Raw genomic sequence first — 14,861 nt, forward strand, 5'->3', positions numbered from 1 at the left:
GGAATGGGTGGAGAACAAAGAGAAGGAAGAGGAGGTGGTGGACAAACTCTTCAACAACGCCAACCAGTGAGTGTGTGTGGGGGGATGATCATGATGTTTTGTTTGTTTCTCTCTCAGGTCCATAGTAGAGTGGAAGCCTTTAGGGAGATGGGAAAGATGTGTGTGTGTTGATGTTTGTGTGTTTCTCCTGTGTGTGTCTGTGTGTCAGGTCTATAGAAGAATGTGAGGCCCGGCTTACTGTAAAATAGGACTGGTGTGTGTGTGTTAACGTCTGTGTGATTCTCTCCATTTTGTGTGTGTGTGTGTGTGTGTCAGGTCCATAGTGGAGTGTGAGGCTCTGGTGAAGTCCACCTACAGTAAGATGGGGCTGGTCTACAAGGAGAGCTCTTCAGAGGATGAGGGCGGAGTGGGAGGGGCTCTGTCCTCTGATGTAATAGAAATTGACGATGATGATGACGATGATGATGTCATCGCTGTGGGCTTACGTACGTACTGACACTTACTCCCAGTGAGATAAACAATATGTTTATCAAAGGAAACCTGTCCAGAAGGGCAGCTCCAGTATAAAACACAGGAGCGAATGTCTAACCTTGTTTCTTTCCTGTCTCTTCTCTGACCTCTTTCCTCTCACAGTGGTTCCACCCAAGAAACCTGGGATACCTGTCCAGGATGCAATGGTGAGAACAGAGAATTAGTCACACACACACACGCGTGTTAATTGAATGTGTATTAATTGACCCTGTTATCTACAGCTTTCCAGTGTTCCTCCCAGCCGGTGTTGAAGCTCATCCTCTTCCTCCCTGTCTCTCTTCCTCCCTGTCTCTCTTCCGCCCTGTCTCTCTTCCGCCCTGTCTCTCTTCCTCCCTGTCTCTCTTCCTCCCTGTCTCTCTTCCTCCCTGTCTCTCTTCCTCCCTGTCTCTCTTCCTCCCTGTCTCTCTTCCGCCCTGTCTCTCTTCCGCCCTGTCTCTCTTCCGCCCTGTCTCTCTTCCTCTCTCTCTCTTCCGCCCTGTCTCTCTTCCGCCCTGTCTCTCTTCCGCCCTGTCTCTCTTCCTCCCTGTCTCTCTTCCTCCATGTCTCTCCCTTCGCTGTCTCTTTCACTTTGTCTCTCCCTTCCCTGTCTCTCTCTCTATATCCCTTCCTCACTACCCCCCCCCCCCCCCCCATACATACACAGGTGGTAGGTGAAAGGCAGAAATAAGTTTGAACAATATCCATATGTATGTGTTAATTATGTTTGTGTGTGCGCGTACGTGTGTCCTGTAGTTTAAGGAGGCGTCGGCAGCGCTCCAGCGTTCCTCCCAGCAGGTGTTGAAGCTGGCCCAGACAGTCAACAAGAACCCTTCTTCCGGCCCTGCTATACAACAGCCAGGTAATAGCACAAATGTGCCATTCTATATGTCTGTGTGATTGATATATTCCTCCGGGTCACTAGGTGGCGTTCTCTCTTGTCTTTGTGTGTGTACATACTGCGCAAAAGTTCACATGCGTTTTCTTTTGTGTGTGTGTAGGTGGCCCGGTACCCATGCCAGCGGTGTTTGTGTCCCAGGCCACACCCAGGAACACACCCACCCAGCCTAACCCCTCCCTGAAGGATGATGAGATCAAACTGGAGATGAGTCTTCTGGGAAAGAAACGCACCAAGACCTGGCACAGCGGAATGCTCATCGCCATCAACCCTGTCGGTGAGACATACATACACACACACACACACACACACACACACACACACACACACACACACAGGGTGAAGTTTGACATTAAGAATGTGTGTGTTTGTAGGTAATGGTTACAGTAAGTACAAGGTGAAGTTTGAGAACAAGGGGAAGAGTCTACTGTCTGGGAACCACATAGCGTTTCACTACCACCCCACCCTGGAGAGGCTATACGTGGGAGCCAGGGTGGTCGCCAAGTACAAGGACGGCAACCAGGTCTGGCTCTACGCGGGCATCGTAGCAGAGATGCCCAACAACAAAAACCGCATGAGGTGAGAAGCTGTGTGTGTGTGTGTGTGTGTGTGTGTGTGTGTGTGTGTGTGAGCATGTTTCAAATATCCTCTGTGTGTTTGGTGAAGGGTTGCGGAGGTGTTTCAACGGTTGTCTATGTGTGTTTCAGGTTCCTGATCTTCTTTGACGACGGTTATGCCTCCTACGTGACCCTGCCTGAGCTCTACCCTGTCTGCAGACCAAGTAAGAACCCTCTCTTTCCTTCTCTTGATCTCCTCCTCTCTTTCCTGTCAATTTGGTTTTGGGATGTGACCACAGTTTACAATCTTCACATCTTCTCTCTCACTCTCCCCTACCCCTCTTCCTCTCCACCATCATCTTCTCTATCTCTCCCCTCTCATCTTTTCTCTTCCCCCCCTCACTCTCTCTCCTCCCCAGTGAAGCGTACATGGGAGGACATAGAGGATGCGTCGTGTAAAGACTTCATAGAGGAGTATATAACCTCGTACCCCAACAGGCCCATGGTGCTGCTGAAGGCAGGCCAGGTCATCAAGACAGAGTGGGAGGGGACGTGGTGGAGGAGCAGAGTGGAGGAGGTGGACGGCAGCCTCGTCAAGATCCTCTTCCTGGTATGATGACATCATCACTGGGATTTGATTACCACCAAACTTTACGTTATTTATAGTCTGATTTAACATGATGGTCACAGCATATGTTATAAACAGGGATACCATTATAAAGTATTTTATTTGAGTTTCTTGTTTTGAATCACGTTTTTATACTACTTCAGCAGACTTGACACTCAACAAAATATGAAAATAAAGTGGATAAGATAAAAAAGCAATTGAATGAATGAAAGTGATTCTCTGGGTAATCTATCTACTGTTTCTCTCCTCCAGGATGACAAGCGTAGTGAGTGGATCTACCGCGGTTCAACCAGGCTGGAGCCCATGTTCAACCTGAAGACCAACTGTGCCAACACCCAGGAGAAGAAGATGGCTGGCCAGCAGAGGACACGCCCCAACATGGGTAACACTCACTCTAGTCAATCAATCAATTAACCAATCAATATATGGACAAACAAACCAATCACTTAACCAATCAATCCATCTTTAATAACCCAGCGGGATCACATATTATACTGTACCTGATGGGACCTTGGCCTGTCCTTCATTGGTTAACTCTAATCTCTACTTCATTGTGATGTCGTTAACTATTTTATCTGTGTCTCTGTAGGAGCATTGAGGACCAAGGGGCCAGTGGTCCAGTATCACAGTGGGGGGAACAGCGCAACCCCCAGCGGGACCCCCACTAATTCCCTCCATCCCCTCTCCCCACCATCCTCCATCCCTCCTACACCCTCCCAGCCCAATCAGCCTGCACGCACAGAGTGAGTAACACACACACACAGAATCACACAGTGTAAACCTTGTGACATTCCTTGAAAATCGACATTCTCTCTCCCCCCTCGCTGCTACATTTACCCCTTTTTCTCCCTGATCGCCCCTCCCTCCCTCCTGTTCCTCTGTCTCTTTGTCTTTCTCTCTCCCCCCACCCCCTCAACAGTCCTAAGTATCAGATGGCTAAGAAGAGTACTTCTCCGTACGTTCCCCCTCCAGGAGGCTCTCGCTCTGGATTGGCCAGTAATAGCCACGCCCCTAAAGCCATACAGCCCCAACCTTCAACTGGTTCTCCTGGAAACTCATCCAGGTGAGAGAGAGGGGACAGGAAAATATATGATCATAAAAATTAAAAAAACATAATCTCTTACTAAACAGCCACACTCACAAATATGCAAAGTTTTATAGGAATCTATTCATAACTCTATCTTCACTCTCCCGCTCCCTCTCCAGAATGTATGTCCTTCAGACTGGCAACATCCAGACTCTCACGTCCCAACAGCCTATGCAACACCAGCAGCAGTCCCTGCCCCCTCCTCCCCAAGCCCCTCCGACCGCCCCTGCACCCACAGTGACCCCATACACCTTCAGTAACGACCGGATTCCCCACGAGCCCTCGTACCGCGCCCCCACAGACCGCATCTTCTACCTGCCTCACACCTGCCAGCCTGCCTGTCTCAACCGTATCCGGCCCTCCAGAGCAGATATGCACCGGGGCAGGAACCCCCTGCTCACCCCTCTACTGTACGAGTTCAGACGCATGACGGGGCGACGGAGAGTCAATCGCAAGGTAAAGACAGAGAAAAATATCTTTCAGGAAGCACGGTTGGGATCATTATAGGGGGGACAGATTTTGGTATGAACTATCTCTCACTCCCCCCCCCCCCCCCCCCCCCGCTCTCCCCAATTAAATTCCCCGCCCCCCTCCTCCCTCATCAGATGTCGTTCCATGTGATCTACAAGTCTCCATGTGGGCTGTGTCTGCGCAGCATGGCGGAGATCCAGCGCTACCTCTTCCAGACGCGCTGTGACTTTATCTTCCTGGAGATGTTCTGCTTGGACCCCTACGTCCTGGTCGACCGGCGCTTCCAGCCCCAGAAGCCTTACTACTACATCCGAGACATCACCAACGGCCGCGAGGACATTCCCCTGTCCTGCGTCAATGAGATCGACGTCACACCGCCGCCCGACGTGGCCTACAGTGAGGAGGATGGGGGGGGGATTACTTAATCAGTAAATAGGCCTTGAGTTACTGTACAGGCCTCAATCAAATTATTACCCATCAGAGCCCTAGGTCTTCCTGTATAGTTCGGGCCAATGGTGGTGCGCTAGCTACACAACACTAAGCAAAAGGGAGTCATTTGATATTCAGTTGAGATGAAGTCATAAAACTAGAATATTGGGATGAATGGGATTAGTGAAGTTCTAATTCTATGGTGAATACAGTGCCTTTGGAAAGTATTCAGACCCCTTGACTTTTTCCAAATTTTCTTACGTTACAGCCTTATTCTAAAATGGATTAAATAAACCCATTTCCTCAGCAATCTACACACAATACCCCATAATGACAAAGCGAAAACCGTTTTTTTGATATTTTTGCAAATGTATTAAAAACAAAAAACGGATACCTCATTTACGTAAGTATTCAGACCCTTTGCTATGAGACTCGAAATTGAGCACAGGTGCATCCTGTTTCCATTGATAATCCTTGCGCTGTTTCTACAACTTGATTGGAGTCCACCTGTGGTAAACTCAATTGATTGTACATGGTTTGGAAAGGCACACGCCTGTCTATATAAGATTCCACAGTTGACAGTGCATGTCAGAGCAAAAACCAAGCCATGATGTCGAAGGAGTTGTCCTTAGAGCTCCAAGACTGGATTGTGTCGATACACAGATCTGGGGAAGGGTAGCAAAACATTTCTGCAGCATTGAAAGTCCCCAAGAACACAGTGGCCTCCATCATTCATAAATGGAAGAAGCTTGGATCCACCAAGACTCTTCCTAGAGCTGGCCGCCCAGCCAAACTGAGCAATCGGGTGAGAAGGGCCTTGGTCAGGGAGGTGACGAAGAACCCGATGGTCACTGACAGAGCTCTAGAGTTCCTCTGTGGAGATGGGAGAACCTTCCAGAAGGAAAACCATTTCTGCAGCACTCCACCAATCAGGCCTTTATGGTAGAGTGGCCAGACGGAAGCCACTCCTCAGTAAAAGGCACATGACAGCCCGCTTGGAGTTTGCCAAAAGGCACCTAAAGACTCTCAGACCATGAGAAACCAGATTCTCTGGTCTGATTAAACCAAGATGGAACTCTTTGGCCTGAATGCCAAGGGTCACGTCTGGAGGAAACCTGGCACCATCCCTACGGTGAAGCATGGTGGTGGCATCATAATAATATGCCATTTAGCAGACGCTTTTATCCAAAGCGACTTACAGTCATGCGTGCATACATTTTTGTGTATGGGTGGTCCCGGGGATCGAACCCACTACCTTGGCGTTACAAGCGCCGTGCTCTACCAGCTGAGCTACAGAGGACCTCATGCTGTGGGGATGTTTTTCAGTGGCAGGGACTAGGAGACTAGTCAGGATCGAGGCAAAGATTAATGGAGAAAAGTACAGAGAGATCCTTGATGAAAACCTGCTCCGGAGCGCTCAGGACCTCAAACTGGGGCGAAGGTTCACCTTCCAACAGGACGACGACCCTAAGCACACAGCCAAGACAACGCAGGAGTGGCTTCGGGACAAGTCTCTGAATGTCCTTGAGTGGCCCAGCCAGAGCCCGGACTTGAACCCGATCGAACATCTCTGGAGAGACCTGAAAATAGCTGTGCAGCGACGCTCCCCATCAACCTGACAGAGCTTGAGAGGTTATGCAGAGAAGAATGGTAGAAACTCCCCAAATACAGGTGTGCCAAGCTTGTAGCGTCATATCCAAGAAGACTCGAGGCTGTAATTGCTGCCAAAGGTGCTTCAACAAAGTACTGAGTAAAGGGTCTGAATAATTATGTAAATGTTATATTTCATGTTTTATTTTATTTTTTATAAATTAGCAAATATTTATAAAAACCAGTTTTTGCTTTGTCACTATGGGGTATTGTGTGTAGATTGATGAGGGGGAAAAAACTATTTAATCAATTTTAGAATAAGGCTGTAACCTAACAAAATGTGGAATAAGTCAAGGGGTCTGAATACTTTCTGAAGGCAGTGTAATTCCTGAAGATGTCAATGACTGATGGTTATCTGTGTCTTGCCAGGTAAGGAGCGTATCCCTGAAGACGGAGTGTTCATCAACACCAGTCCAGAGTTCCTGGTGGGCTGTGACTGTACCGACGGCTGCAGGGACAGGTCAGTACTATCACTCTTGACCTTCTGACCCTTCTGTGACCCCTCATCTGGGCTCTGTCCTTCTGCATGGCTTCCACTACATAGATTTCACCTGTCCAATTGTTAAATCAGTGATTAACTCATTTAGTCAATTTAATGTGTTGAAATGGGGATTGTGTGTATGTGTTCTGCAGGTCCAAGTGTTCGTGTCACCAGCTGACCCTGCAGGCCACAGCCTGTACTCCTGGAGCACAGATCAACCACGCTGCTGGATACACACAAAAGAGACTGGAGGAGTGTTTGCCCACCGGGTGAGAGACAGACACACACAAACACACACACAGTCACAAATACAGACGTCCCTCGTACTAATCTCTCTCTCTTTCTCCTCTCCTCTCCTCTCCTCTCCTCTCCTCTCCTCTCCTCTCCTCTCCTCTCTCTCTCAGGATATATGAGTGTAATAAGCGTTGTAAGTGTTGTAGTCAGATGTGTAGTAACCGTCTGGTGCAGCACGGTCTGCAGGTGAGGCTGCAGCTCTTTAAGACCCAGAACAAAGGCTGGGGCATCCGCTGTCTGGACGATGTGGCCAAGGGATCCTTCGTCTGCATCTACGCCGGTACGTCACTAGGTGGAGGAGGGGACAGAACAGTGTTATAGCAGGCTTTACACATGGATAACAGTATGTACCGGTATTCACATTGCATGTAGGAAGTGGACTGCATATTAAGACTTGTCATAAGCATTCATAACAGCACATGGCTCCTTATAAGTGAATGTCATTGTTTACATGCCTACAGATGTATGCAGAATGAATAACAACATAGAAAGGGTTTCATATATTCTTTACCTCCCTTTTTCTCTCCTCTCTCTTCTCTCTCCTCTCTCTCCTCTCTCCTCTCTCTCCCGCTCTCCTCTCTCCCGCTCTCCTCTCTCCTCTCTCCTCTCTCCTCTCTCTCCCTCTCTCCTCTCTCTCCCTCTCTCCTCTCTCCCGCTCTCCTCTCATCTCAATTCAATGGGCTTTATTGGCATGGGGAAACATATGTTTACATTGCCAAAGCAAGTGAAATAGATAAACAATCAAAATGAACAGTAAACATTACACTCAAGTTTAAAAGGAATAGACATTTCGAAGGTCATATTATGGCTATGTGCAGTGTTATAATGATGTATAAAGTACAAAATAAATAAACATAAATATAGGTTGTATTTACAATGGTGTTTGTTCTTCACTGGTTGTACTTTTTTCTTGTGGCAACAGGTCACAAATCTTGCTGCTGTGATGGCACTCTCTCTCTCTTCCCTCTCATCCCTCTCCTCCCTCACTCTCTTCTCTCCCTCCCTCACTCTCTTTTCCCTCTCTCCTCCCTCACTCTTCTCTCACCTCCCTTACGCTCTTCTCCCTCTCCTCTCTCCCAGGTAAGATTCTGACAGATGACTTTGCAGACAAGGAAGGTCTGGAGATGGGTGATGAGTACTTTGCTAACCTGGACCACATAGAGAGTGTGGAGAACTTCAAGGAAGGGTATGAGAGTGAGGCCCACTGCTCAGACAGCGACGGGAGCGGGGTGGACATGTCCAGGCTGAAGAACCCCCCCTCCTCCTCCCTGGCTTTGCAGAACAAGCCCCTTCCCAAACCCCCCCAGAGAACCAATGCTACCAACCCCGCCGGCAAAGGTGAGGGGTCACAGTTTAATAGTCTAGAAAGAGTCTGGCTTTTACTTTTGACCAGAGCCAAAGTAGTGCACGTTATAGGGATTATGGTGCCATTTAGGACTCACCTAGAGTCTCAAATAACACCATTTACCGTTTTACGACATCCTTCTCTCCATCAGCGCGGGGTGCTGGTGGTGACTCCTCTAAGGATGGGGATAGTGATGAGGAGTCGAACAACGACAAAAGTTCAGACGACACGTTTGTGAAGGACCCCTACTACAGCTCCAGCTCTGTGTGGAGGAGCTACACCACTCGCCGCCAGGCCAAGGGCGTCAAGGAAGGTGTGTGTGCACTTAACTTGAACCCACAGTTGTAAGGCTGGAACTGTAATAATGACATGGCAGTAAGAAATTATGTTAAAGGCCCGGTGCAGTCAAAAATGTGATTTTCCTGTGTTTTATATATATTTCCACACTGAAGAGGTTGGAATAATACTGTGAAATTGTGAAAAGGATGATAATGCCCTTTTAGTGTAAGAGCTATTTGAAAAGACCGCCTGAAATGTCAGCCTGTTGTGGTGGGATGGAGTTTTGTCCTGCTTGGTGACATCACTGGGCAGTAAATTAGTTAATAAGAAAGAGTTCCAAACGTCTCTGCCAATAACAGCTCGTTTTCTGTTTTCCCCTCCCCACTCGGCAGGAGCTACTGGGGATCCTTAATGAATACAAAAATACAAATACTCCCAGACAGTCCTAGCAAGATTCTTGCTTGAGAAATTTCAATTTTCTAGAAACAATATATAGATGTTTTTACTATTTTCATTGAAAACAATCACAGTAAGGTACTTAATTGTTACCCAGATATATTTGATATTGAGAAAAACAGCTGCATTTAACATTTTTCCATGTTGCAGTGTGATCTAAAATTATATTTATATTTTCTGTCACCTCCTCCCTCCCTCATCCTGTCTCCCTCCCCCCATCCAGGGAGCCAGGACAGTAAGGATGGGATGAGTGTGTCAGTGGGGGGAAAGGAGGACAGGAAGCCGCCCCCCATGCCGGAGGAGAGTGGGAAGAGTAAAGTAGCATCCTGGCTCACCAACCAACCCTCTACCTCTCAGGCCACCGTTAAGATGGAGGGACTGAAGATAGAGAAGAAGGTGAGAGAGAGGGGGAAGAGAGGAGTCCATATCCACCTCAGCTATTTTGTGTAGATCCTATTACATATATTAGGAGAAATCGATCAGCCTCGATCTCTTGCTTTCATCTCCTGGTGTTCTGATTGGACACCCTCTCATGTAATGATTGATTCCTTCTCATGTTTATTAATGAGTGATTTGTGTTCCGGTGCTGTGATTGGATACTGATACACCTTCTCATGTGTTCTCTGTTCTAGGAGCCCGGAGACCACAAAAGGTACGTAATGAAAGATTGTGAAATGTAATTTCAACCTATTTAACCCTGGCTTGGCTCTTTTAGGCCTGTGTTGCACAATGTCAAATGTACTTGGTAAAATGTGCCATATGAATAACATTAGATAACGTTGAGTGAGTCTGTAAGGTAATTGTGTGTTTTTGCGCCCCCAGCGGTAACCAATCGGTGAAGACGGAGGGAGTGAAGAGACAGGATGTGATGACGCTGTCGGACAGTGATGACGTCCAGACCATCAGCTCTGGATCTGACGACAACAAGGAGAGAGAGAAACGCACACAGGGTGAGGGGGGGGGAAATAGGGGGAGAACAGGAAGGCGGAAGGGAAACGGGGGGGGAATGGGGTGAGGGAAAGGCACGCAGGGTGAGGAGAGGAGGGAGAGAGGTAGGGGTTGAGGTGGCAGGGGGGAAGAAGAAGAATGGGGGGAGGGGAAAACGCATGCAAGGTGAGGAGAGGGGGAATTTGGGGCGGTGGGTTCATAGATCTCTGTGCTTTATATCAGGTATTGCCAGACCTGTTCTTGTGGTGCTTTTCCCTGAATTGACCCTTCATCCTCCTCTCCTCTTTCTCCTTGCCTCCTCTCCTCCCTCTCCTTGCCTCCTCTCCTCCCTCTCCATGTCTCCTCTCCTTGCCTCCTGTCTCAGGTGCGGTGAAGAGGCAGGTGGCTGTGAAGTCCACACGAGGCATTGCCCTGAAGAACTCCCATGGCCTGATGGTGAAGACTGGAGGGGCTGGGATAGGGCCAGGGGGAGGCCCGGGGGGCCACGGAGGGGCGCAGGGTAAGGGTGGGGACGGGGGAGACAGTGGACCTAAAAACACACGGCAGTTCTTCGATGGCGAGGAGTCCTGCTACATCATCGACGCCAAGCTGGAGGGTAACCTGGGACGCTACCTCAACGTGAGTGTTACGTGTGTGTCAGAGTTTCCATTAGCCGGTAATAGCTGGCTTTTGTCCGATTTACAAAATAAATACATAGAAAAGCCGATAAATACAATTGCCGCCGGCCAATTGTCCGGGAGAAGAAAAAATCCCATTGCGAAATAATGCTTTTTAGCCTATTCATTGATGGAAATACCAGTCGATGGAAATACATTTGACTGGTCATGCTTATCGGTCTATAGGTACGTTTGCATAATTTAGTGAAATGAAATTGGCGCGTGTGTACAGTATATTCGTTATGTATTTTATTTTTCACACGTGTACAGAGCCTTTGAGTGGAGAATCTGTCAGACAGCATAAGAGCTGCTGCTGCAGCATCCTGTAGTGCTTTCAAGACAAGTGCGAACTCAAGGTCAAATCATGACGTCCGTGATCTTCAGGTCGGGAAGTCGGAGCTCTAGAAAGAGGCCCGAGTTGGATGACCTTTCGAAACGATTTTTCCCAGTTGGAGCTACTTTTTTCTCCAGTTCCCAGTTGTCTTGAACGCACTGAAGTCTGGTCGGAGATTTCCAAGTTCCCAGTTGTTTTGAACGCAGGTATCAAACAGCAACGGAAGGCAGGCTTCATCAGTGCGCCACACACCACTTTGCAATGAACTGGAGGCAGTATGCATTTTAAAAACATACTTAATTGTTTGAAACCTGAAAGTTTTAATACATATTATGAGGCATGTCTTACCTTGCTTCGAAGAAGCCTGTTAGATCTCCTCTTTCTACATTTCTAACTGATATTTTCATCTCTGTCACATGAAACTGCTCACATATGCAGTGCCCTTTTGACAAGTGTTTTACCACTAATTACATTATTGAATGAACATTCACACGTAGCCTGCTGCCTTGTACACATTGCTGCTCTTATAATGTGAAGCTAAACGTTCCTCAACTATCGTCCCACAACTGTCCCAGAGTCTGTTTGTATAGGCTATTTCTTTCTCGACAAGCTGACCAATAGAATAGGTAGCCTAAACTTTTCTACTATAGTAGATTGACATAGGATAGTGTTGTTTGTTACTAGTCTTGTTGGCTGAGGAAAATAATGTGAAATGTGTTGAAAGTGCACATCAGAATTTGGGAAGGACTGCATATCGTTGTATCCTGGACTTTCATGTTCTGTTAATATGAATTATCATATTCTAAATGTGATTTCTGTGATTCTGAGCACCGTGGGTGGACGCCCTACTCAGGTTACGCACCCAATGCATACGGCGACACATTTTCCTAATGGAAACCCTGGCGTGTGTTTAATTAAGTGGAGTTAAATGTAATTTGACAAAGGGAATTAAGCTCTCTCTCTTCTCTCCCTCTCTCCCTCTCATCGCTCCTCCTTACAGCATAGCTGCAGTGCTAACCTGTTTGTCCAGAATGTGTTTGTAGACACACACGACCTGCGTTTCCCCTGGGTGGCCTTCTTCGCCAGCAAGTGAGTGTTCTGTGTTAGACATGGTTACATAGATGTGGTAAGACCCTGTTACTCTGATAAAGACATGTATTATTTGATGTGTGGTTTTGTGCTGAGCACTTGTGAATGTTGACCACTTTTAATAATCGACTAACGTGTGTGTGCAGGCGTATCCGGGCAGGGACAGAGTTGACGTGGGACTATAACTACGAGGTTGGCAGTGTGGAGGGCAAGGAGCTGCTGTGCTGCTGTGGCTCAACGGAGTGCAGAGGAAGACTGCTATAAGAGACCACCCTCTATACCTCCATCTCATCCCTCTATTTCTTCATCTTATCTCTCTTGGAGTTCCAGAGGGAGGACAGCTGGAAGAGACCACTCTATAACTCTGTCTCCTCTCTGAGTGTAGAATCCTGCTGTAAGGACACACCATGCTAACCTGGGGACACCTGTACCCACAAGAGTATCTCTCCCCCTTTCTCTTTTCTTCTTTTCCTCCTCCCCTCCATATTCTTTTTGCTATGTATTGCTGATGTATTTTAGTATTGTAATTCTTTACTGTTTTGTCTGAATGCCCACTTGTATTTGACTGTGTCTGTGAATTCAGACCAAACTGTGCTCTTCTCACAACTGAATAAAATCCTGTTTTCCACACACAGTTTTTAATGATGATGTTTTATACAGAAAGATTTCAGCGTACCCCAGGCTTTGATAACATTTGGGCTCATTACAGCTGTAGTAGTGTTTCCTTCACACGAGGAAGAGCAGGAAGCCACTGGAGATGCTGTGTTTATTGTAACTATCAATGAGCCTATTGCCTGAGGGGAGACTCATGTAGACCTAGTCCCCCTCTTCCAGCTCTAGAGTCACATCACTGGATACATTCTCAAAACCCCCAGTACTAATGTACTGTTGTGCCCACATTAAACCCGGTTGATTATTGAACAGAACATACGTCCATGAACTCAGATGATCCCAATGTTGAGCTGCTGGTATCATGGTGCTGAATCTGAAGTAGAAGACTGCTCTCTCTGGAGCTGTGAAGACACCTGTATCAGAGGGAAGACAGAGAGCTCAACAATGTCTGTCTCTCATAGCCACTGGAGCAGTCTGGTAGTGATGTTGGTCTCAGTGTCTGTAGATGGGGCCCTGTGGACATGGGTCTTCATACATGTACACTGAACAAAAATATAAACACAACAATTTCAAAGATTCTACTGAGTTACAGTTCATATAAGGAAATCAGTCAATTGACATAAATTCATTAGGCCCTAACCAATGGATTTCACATGACTGGGAATACAGTTATGCATCTGTTGGTCACAGATACCTTAAAAACAAAAGGTAGGGGTGTGGGTCAGAAAACCAGTCCTTATCTGGTGTGACCACAATTTGCCTCATGCAGCATGACACATCTCCTTCGCATAGAGTTGGTCAGGCTGTTGATTGTGGAATGTTGTCCCACTCCTCTTCAATGGCTGTGCGAAGTTGCTGGATATTGGTGGGAATTGGAACACGCAGTCCTACACGTCGATCCAGAGCATCCCAAAGATGTTCAATGGGTGACATGTCTGGTGAGTATGCAGGCCATGGAAGAACTGGGACATTTTCAGCTGCCAGTAATAGTGTACAAATCCTTGCGATATGGGGCCGTGCGTTATCATGCTGAAACATTACATGATGGTGGCGGATGAAGGGCACGACAATGGGCCTCAGGAACTCGTCACGGTATCTCTGGATTCAAATTGGAATCGATAAAATGCAATTTTGTTCGTTGTCCGTAGCTTATGCCTGCCCATACCATAACCCCACCGCCACCATGGGGCACTCTACACAACGTTGACATCAGCAAACTGCTCGACCACACGATGCCATCTGCCTGTTACAGTTGAAACCGGGATTCATCCTTGAAGAGCACACTTCTCCAGCGTGCCAGTGGCCATCAAAGGTGAGCATTTGTCCACTGATGTCGGTTACGACGCAGAACTGCAGTCAGGTCAAGATCCTGGTGAGGACGACGAGCACGCAGATGAGCTTCCCTGAGATGGTTTCTGACAGTTTGTGCAGAAATTATTTGGTTGTGCAAACCCACAGTTTCATCAGCTGTCTCATCTCAGACCATCCCGCAGGTGAAGAAGCCGGATGTTGAGGTCCTGGGCTGGCGTGGTTACACGTGGTCTGCGGTTGTGAGGCTGGTTGGACATACTGCCAAATTCTCTAAAACGACTTTGGAGGCAGCTTATGGTAGAGAAATGAACATTCAATTCTCTGGTAACATCACTGGTGGACATTCCTGCAGTCAGCATGCCAATTGCCAACTTGAGACATCTGTGGCATGGTGTTGTCTGACAAAACTGTACATTTTAGAGTGGCCTTTTATTGTCCCCAGCACAGGGTGCACCTGTGTAATGATCATGCTGTTAAATCAGCTTCTTGATATGCCACACCTGTCAGGTGGATGGATTATCTTGGCAAAGGAGAAATGCTCACTAACAGGGATGTAAAGAAATTTGTGCACAAAATTTGAGAGCAATAAGCTTTTTGTGCGTATGGAAAATTTCTGGGATCTTTTATTTCAGCTCATGAAACATGGGACCAACACGTATATGTTGCGTTTGTATTTTTGTTCAGTGTAGATTGGTGTAAGCAGTACCTGTAACCAGGCTGTAGGCTTGGCTGATGTTGGTGTCGACATTGGTGTGGACCAGAGTGGTGTCAGTATTGAAGGGTCCCGCAGTGTTACTTAAACTAGCAAAGAAAGACACCTTTGGTCCAG

The 14,861-nt window shown here is 47.3% G+C and overlaps 1 protein-coding gene across 1 annotated transcript; it reads left to right on the forward strand.

Annotated features, from left to right (window-relative positions):
- Window positions 1-4: 4 nt before the first annotated feature.
- On the forward strand, window positions 5-12,739 carry LOC311107801 (histone-lysine N-methyltransferase SETDB1-B-like; the record flags this gene model as incomplete). The annotated part of the gene is made up of 24 exons (XM_084150353.1): window positions 5-66; window positions 316-485; window positions 634-677; window positions 1,264-1,369; window positions 1,509-1,682; window positions 1,780-1,984; window positions 2,113-2,186; window positions 2,382-2,572; window positions 2,843-2,972; window positions 3,180-3,333; window positions 3,510-3,653; window positions 3,797-4,133; window positions 4,283-4,544; window positions 6,597-6,687; window positions 6,861-6,977; window positions 7,113-7,282; window positions 8,083-8,340; window positions 8,499-8,660; window positions 9,306-9,478; window positions 9,715-9,734; window positions 9,905-10,032; window positions 10,395-10,648; window positions 12,021-12,109; window positions 12,256-12,739. Coding segments are annotated over 24 exons (3,633 nt in total), but the record flags the coding sequence as incomplete, so codon positions are not given.
- Between the last annotated feature and the right edge of the window lie 2,122 nt (window positions 12,740-14,861).

The sequence above is a fragment of the Coregonus lavaretus genome (genome assembly GCF_964263955.1).
Source record: "Coregonus lavaretus genome assembly, chromosome: 3".
Taxonomy (NCBI): Eukaryota; Metazoa; Chordata; class Actinopteri; order Salmoniformes; family Salmonidae; genus Coregonus; species Coregonus lavaretus.